The following is a 7,842-nucleotide window of genomic DNA, read 5'->3' as shown; positions in this document are numbered from 1 at the left end:
GTACCCTACTATTTATAATCTGTATTCCTTGGTCGCCTTGTCTGAGACAGCAATCCCCCTCAACAAAATGGGTTTCCCAAAAAATGGACAGAGGCTCTGAGACCTACATTGCAGACGATACCTTGGGCTTGAAATTATGAAACACAATCATGAAAATTCACATGGTCTGATAAGAGATGATGAATGCCCCGGGGGCGACAGAGCCCGCCAGTAAATAACACAGATGACAAGCACATCTTATCTGGGTATGTGCTGTGCTCTGGGCAGAGCACCGCCTCAGGCTCCTGAGCTTTCACACCTCCCTCAGTCTGTTTTATTTTTAATCCCAGCTAAGAACCCAGTAAGATATGTTTATGTGAATAGGCTTTCATTAAAAAAACAACCAAAAAAAAAAAACAGTGAATTTCGAGGATATGTGGCAGAAATGTGATGACACTATGTGTATTTTCACAGTTGATTTGTTGTAACCTTTGGTGCCTCTTGGATGGTTTTGAAAAATATTCAAACTTTTTACCTGCAACTTGATCAAGAAAGAAAGTCTTTTAGGTTTGATTTATTTTTGATGTTGCGGTTTCAGCAAACTGAGGACGTGATGAGTAAGCAGCTATAAATGAATGTAATGATGAAATTAAGTTATGGACGAAAAAAAGAAAAGAGCATGATTCGGAAAAAAAGATGTGGACAAACACAATTTTTCCATTTTGGCAGATTTCTCCGTCAAAAGGTCATATGAAATTGAAAACAAAAAAATCCCACAAAACCCCCCAGTACCTTTTAAATCAAGTCACAGAAGAAACACAGCTGAAACAGTGAATGCTCCCACATTAGATCCACTTTAAGCCGTTTCTATAGCCACATACCCTCTTAAGAAATAACATGCGCTTTGTGTTAAATCTACTTTAGTTCTTATGTCAAAAGTAAATCATTTTAAGCCCCCTGCATTTAGGAACGATAAAGCTTTTGCTGTAAAATCAAGATGATTTTAAGCTCAGGACTAACTGGCACATTACATCATTGTTTTATCTTCACTGTTTTTATCTCAGCTGCTATGATTTAAAGCTGCTGCCATTACAAAACTGATCATAATCTCTTTTTTACAACTGCAATATTTTTCATCAAATCAGAAAACTGTACTATTACTGCAGTATACAATAGAAACTGTAAAAAAAAATTTTTTTAATTTAAAGCTAATAAACTTTTTCAAATATGTTTCTGACTATTTTTATAAAGAAAAAAAACTAACAAAACAAGAACAACGCCATTTGGCGTTAACAAACATTTTTGCGTGAAGCGCGTGCCACCAAAATACCAAGAAAAAAAAAGAAGGCATAACTCGGGAATTCTAAATTCCATGGTAACCCTGGTAACTGTTAGCGCTCGAGCCATTTTGTAGTTTCCAGAAAGAACAGAAATAAATGCGACAAACAACATTTACAAACAAATGATTTAATAACTGCGACCCAGAAATCATGGAAGCTTTGATGTTATATATATATACTTTATTAGTTCTCTCTGATAAAATAAAATTACAAAATAATTTCAACCTTAAACGGCACTTTCCGTATTCATAAATTTACTTATTAATAATACATATATCATAATTGTAATGACGAATGAGAATAATACTATACTTTAATAATGTAAGATATCAGCTGTAACTGCGTTTAATCGTTATGGTAAAAAAGACTAAGCATTACAAAGCTAGGTTTCGTTAAGAGCAGACTGTACAATTTTCCAAGCGCATGTAGTTCAGTATTCCGGCCACAGCATGTCGCTATAACATAGTTTTCGGTATTGTTTTCAAAGCAAAAGTAGGCTCGTCTCTTTCCTCGAGCTATTAAAATTCCTGTCAGATATATATTTTTTATGTCATGCACAGCTGTTCCTTCATGGCCATTGATCCTTTGTAAGGTTTATTTGTGTTCCCTTATTTTATCCACATTCCACCTTCTTCTACAGCAAGGCGCTGCACTTTAACAAGTGCAGACCCGCATTTTTTTTCACAGTTATTCCCTCAGATATATTGTCAAAAATATCTGCAACGCCTTCTCCTGCCATCTTTTCTCCCCTGTGACAGCAGTGTTCCCTGCCTCCTATTGAAGTCCATTTAAGAGAGAGCACTTTGGTTGTAGAGTTAAGTGAATGTGTGTGTATCTGTGTGTGTATGTGGCAGTTGGCGATTCCACCAGTAAGGGTGTAATTCTCTTTACATAAAATACATTCATGATAACATGGAGCTGTTTTGGGACTGCGAGTCTGACATAAATAGGCAGTGAAGAAATTTTAATGGAAATATCCATGCATGGAAAAAATATTAAAAGCCTATGGTCAGACACCAAAACCATATATTAATGTCAGGGGACATTAATAAATGTCTTAAATGTCTTTTAAAAGAACAATTTTTAAGAACATTAAAAAAAAAATAGATTACTGATCACTGTCAATCTGGCTTCTAGACAAGTAAAGACATTTGCATTTTTAAATGAAGTTTTATTATTATATTTAATTACGGTATGTTTGATTTGAACCTTAATATTATATTAGATAAACTTGCGTTAAAGACCCACTCCAATGAAAATTGTGTTTTTACCATGTTTTGGTAGTATTTTTCTGACAATGGAGGGAATATTAGGATTAAAGATGTCTTGAATATTGGTATTTCTTTATTCAAATCATTATGAATGAGGAGAAGATGAAAAAAAAAGCCCTTTGAAAACGCTTGTAGTAGTAACGGATAAACTACAATCAACAGGCCACAAGCTCCCTGCTTCGCTCTAATCTGATGCATTCGGTTGCAGACAAATAGATCCACGTACATCTCGTCTGAGCTGGCATCTGACTCAAAACTGTACAGCTGGATAACTTTAATATTACTCGCCACTTTTGCTGCACCGGTAATGTTAGGTTGAGGTTGTGAGGGGCTGTAAGTCAAGAGTGTAAACAAAGAGTTGATGGGAAATGAAGGCAGACTCACTCCGTGCTCACAGTGCCGACCACAACGCAGAGGCGGATTTCTGATGAACTCCTGCCGCTCTGCATAAACTATTTCCTAAAAAAACAACAGTCTTTTAAAAATGTAGCCTAAATGGGGCATAATCAAAATTAAAAGACCACTGGGAACACTTTTAAGATAGATGAAAAGATGATTGGAGTGGGACTTTAAATGTGGGGTTTCATGCATGTGCAAAAAAGCTGACTTTTGGATCCAGTGTATATAATTATTGTAATCTTTAAAATTAATTAAGAGATTTAAAATCCGATTAAACCAAAGTTTGCGTTTGTTCACACAGTCATAATCAAAAAATTAAATTACATCTTGTACATAGTAAAGGTCCTTTTGTGTCAGCAGAGAACAGTATCGCAGCCTCATCTCAAGAGCACAAAGCTAAAGTTTCACAAAATTATTACTTAAATCCAATCTGCTTTTAAGATGTAGAAATGAATTCCTGCTGTTGTTGTATTGTCGTATTATAAACACTAAGGGGACTCATGCCCTGCTTATCTCAGCTTCATTTGTAATTTGTGGAGCTCAATATCTGCTTACAATTCTCTTGCCTGAGTTGTTAAAATGTCACAACTGTGCGTCGCAACCAAAACGTGTGGCATGAGCTCCCAAATGAAGAAGAGAAATTGTTGAGATGAACGTTTCTTATTACAGTCTGTCTATATTGTTTGGCAGTGCTTCAATATGGAGATAGACAGTGCATCAAATGTTTGGCAGTATAGGCTTTAGGGTTGTCATGTAGGCTAGTGCATTCAATTTATTATTGTGTGTAGTACAGCCTGCATTTTAAAGGATTGTATGATCATGTCAGAAACATGTGTTGAGTGTGCGTGTGTGTGTGTGTGTTGCATGCTGCTAGACTTTTTTTTTTAATACCACGGTCATATTGATCAAACCTTCTGTTAAAGGGATGCTTGTTAACACACAATTAGCATTCAGATAGAAAATACATCATAAGGATAAAAAGTCATGGACATTAATTCCTGATGAAGGGAGCAAAAGATTCCAAAAATGAGAAGAAAAAAGAGGAGAAAGAGATCCAGAGAATATAAAAGGCCTTTTGGAACAATTTGAGAGGATCCCATTTAGGAGTTTGCGTAATTATTCTTAGAAACTCCTTCCCCCTCCTCTCATTTCTCACCCTCTTGTCATCTTACCTCCCCCTCACACCTTTTAGAGTCTCCATTTATCTTCTCCTTCCTTCATTAAGAAAGCACCCCCTAAGTCCTGAACATATCTCATTGCTCTGACTGGCCCTCCATCTTAATCCCATTAGTTTATCTTTGTCTCATCTTCGTGGAGTGATGATTTCAGAGGATCTCCAAAAATTTCCTTTCTCCCTCATTTCTCTCCTGTAGTCTGATGTTAGCAAATGGGAACAGCCTCTCTGTTCTCCATAATCTTCTGCTCCCATGTTTGTCCTTTATTGGTCCTAAGAGCTGTCCTCAGCAGCTAGAGGTGCAGGAGTTGGGTTTGGGACTGGCCTCCAGGCTCCCGTCCGGGCTTAAGGGTGGCGGTGGTGACAAAGGGGACTCTAATGATAAAGCAGAGACCTGTGCAAGTGGTGGTGCGGGAGCTGCAACCTGGACTGGAGACGCTGTTGTTGGTGCAGTAGTTACAGATGCAGCTGGGGACAGCGGAAGCACTGCACCACCCCCTCTACTATCCCTTGCATCCCTTTCTCGGAGCAGCTGGACCAGGGCGGCATGCTGGGCGCTGAGGGTTGCAGAGAGGTGTGCAGGAAGGGCGTTAAAGCCTGCAGTGAGCTGCTCCACCCGCTGCTCCAGGGACAGCATCTGTCGCTCCAAGTCCTCACTGCGATCATTGAGCTCTGACATGAGCTCATACATGACACTCTGCATCTGTGGGATGAGACATGGAAACATCTCAGTGCAGCAAAGAAGCTTTGGAGATCCGAATTACACATCAATACCAAACCTTAGCTTCTTGTGGCCAAATGTAGTAATAAAAACAAAAAAAAAGTTAGCCAAAGATGACGCAGCCTGGACAAAACAAAGAAAAAGATATTGCAAAAGCAATGCTTTCATTTTTAAAAATGTATTTTCTTTGATTCACTGTTGGAGATTCCACTTACGCACAGATATTTTATCATGCTGTCACTGACCTTCATTTATATTCTTTAGAGAGCAAACCTCCACCTCTCTAGATATCCCTCCACCTGCTCCCTCTTCTCATTACAGATCACAATGTCATCTGCAAACAGCAAAGTCCACAGAGATTCCTATCTGTCCATCACCACAGCAAACAGAAAGGGCTGGTCCTTGGTGTAGCCTCACCTTCATCTTGAATTACTCCATCACACCTTCTTCCAATGCCATCACTGTCTGATGCTACGTTCACACTGGGCACGTGTCACGCAAAGTTCAATTGGTTTAACTTCTAATATACGTTCAATGGATGTGCGTGTTGTACATAGAGCCCGAAAACAGATTTAAATCCTGCGTAGCAATGCATGAACTCCAGAGTTTTGAACACAGAAGCCCAAAACCTGCATATACGCCTTTTTACATAGACTTTTCATTGGAAGTGGTTGCTTAAACGTGGCTTGCAGAAGGTGGAGTGAATGTAGCATTACAGCTCTCATGCATGTTCTGCACAATTTGAATGTACTCCAGACTTCTCTGCATCCTACACCATCTTCAAAACAAATATTGTATCTGTGGTTCTCTTTCTCTGCGTGACATCATACCTTAGCACCGACTTTAGTCTATCTTCCACCACTATTTCTCATAACTTCATTGTGTAACAGATCAGCTATATTTCGTTGTAGTTTCCATAAGTCTGCATCCCCCCTCTGTTTTTAAAAAAGGACACCAGAACAATTCTCCTCCTTTTGTCAGGCATCCTCTCACCCTTCAAGATCTTGTCAAACAGTTCAGTCAACAACTTCACCTCTCCTAAACACTTCCATTTCATCCACAGGTATGTTGTCAGGACCAACTGCCTTTCCACCCTTCATCCTTTCAATGTCTTCCTCACTTCATCCTTACCAATTGTTGCTATTTCCTGCTCCACAACAGCCTTCTCCTCTACTCTGTGGTTTTCCTCATTCATCAGCTCTGCAAAGTTCTCCTTCCATCCCACTTGTGGAGCCTGTCAATACATTTCTATCCCTGTCCTTGATCACCACAACTTGCCAAACATCCTTCCCATTACTGTCTCATAGATCTGCCTCTCCATCTTTTATGTCCAACCTGTTACATAGTTCTCATACATCCTTTTTTGGCCTTTACCACATCCACCTTTACCTTGTGCTCCGTCTCCCTGTTCTCCTGTCCACTTTTTCTTAACCGAACGTAGACTCTTGACACAATCCTGAACGTCTTCATTTCACCACAAAGTCCTCTCCCTATCTGCTTTCCTCATTCCAGATGACACACAAACTACCTTATGTTCAGTCTCCCTGATCAGTGATCAGGAAAACCTCCTGATCTCCCAAAGCATGTGCAACACAGCAGTCTTCCTTTTTTAACTTCCACCACTTGGTTCTCTTTTCTGCCTTTGTCTTCTTCATCTTCTTCACCACTAGAGTCTTCCTACACACCACCATCCTATACTGTCTGGCCATGACTTTGAAGTCACCGATCTTTTTAAGGGTACAAAACAAGCTATTAGGGGTGTGGATTGGCAGGAGTCTGACGATGGCAAAGTATCACGAGTTCCCCCAAGACAGCACCAGACAATATTTTACAAGTTAAAAAAAAAAGTAAAACTTAGAAAAATCTTTTTCTGAATATGAATACACATTTAACACGAATAAAATGGTAAAATACCAATACATTTTATTTAATTATCAAAACATCAAGCAGTGCAACTGCATCCTATATTCAAGTTGTATCTATCCAAGCAAATTCAATGATGCTTTTCTTTGGGTAAATTAAGAAATATCTTTTTTAACTATCAATGTTGTCTGATTTTCACAACAACATATTTTTCAGTATATGAAAAGCAAAACAAAGAATAAACGTGTATTAACCCATGAGGTATACAAGTATGGTTGAAAAAATAAAGTGCTTAGGTGCTGTTTATGTCCTATATTGCTAAATGTAGCTAAACCAGTTTTTAAAAAAAGGTTGAGGTTCCTAAACGGTGCGTCAACAGCTGCTTGAAAAATAATTAGAACAAAAAAAAAACAACTCACCAGTTCTTTCCAGAAACATTTAAGTGTGATGAAGCAGCATGACAGGGTAAAGCAGAACACTTGAATATGGCTATACTTTATTTCCTTGACAGTCTGCTCTGCATCTCTGTTTTCCCATATGTTGAAGTAAAGACATATTTCCCCGCTCACCCCCACAATGACTGTCTTTTTTCAGAGCACTGCACACGTAACTCTGATCCATCAGGTCGCTAGATTAGACTCTCTTACTGTGAAGTATAAACAAACTTGCGCTCACTTTGCCTTCAGCATTATGACTGAAGCTCAGTGCCGTGTGCACTGCACGACTACATGGCCTCACTCGTTATTTGAGCCCACCTCGAAGCACTGAAATAGAGTTTTTATCTAGTACCTGTAACAACTTGGCACAGAGTTTCAGTTAAAACTAAGTTGTACATGCCTCATTGAGCCCCGAAGGAACCAAAACTGCGGGGCTAATGAGTAAACATCTAACACAATCGTCTTGGCAGGATTTTAAATCGATACAAGTATTGCCAAATGAAATATTGCGATCTTTCACTGAACCGATTTTTTCCTTCCAAGAACTTATCAACTTGTGTTCTCATTCCTCCACTCTTATATCCTCATATGCTTCTGTCCTTTTTGAAAAAATATATTTACCATTGAGATTATGTTCTTTTAGTAAAGTCAACCACTA

The 7,842-nt window shown here is 38.7% G+C and overlaps 1 protein-coding gene across 1 annotated transcript in view; it reads right to left on the bottom strand.

Annotated features, from left to right (window-relative positions):
* Nucleotides 1-1,477: 1,477 nt before the first annotated feature.
* The window catches only part of kcnn3 (potassium intermediate/small conductance calcium-activated channel, subfamily N, member 3), a 77,942-nt gene continuing 71,577 nt past the window's right edge, over nucleotides 1,478-7,842 (bottom strand). Inside the window, exon 10 of the mRNA XM_011485308.4 lies at nucleotides 1,478-4,866. Coding sequence (XP_011483610.1) covers nucleotides 4,450-4,866 — 417 coding nt within the window. The 3' untranslated portion in view covers nucleotides 1,478-4,449. The remainder of the gene's footprint in view (nucleotides 4,867-7,842) is intronic.

This window comes from Oryzias latipes, chromosome 16 (genome assembly GCF_053564925.1).
Source record: "Oryzias latipes strain Hd-rR chromosome 16, Olatipes_Hd-rR_3.1".
NCBI lineage: Eukaryota > Metazoa > Chordata > Actinopteri > Beloniformes > Adrianichthyidae > Oryzias > Oryzias latipes.
The sequence above is the reverse complement of the archived record's forward strand: the minus strand, read 5'-3'. Positions and strand labels throughout refer to the sequence as shown.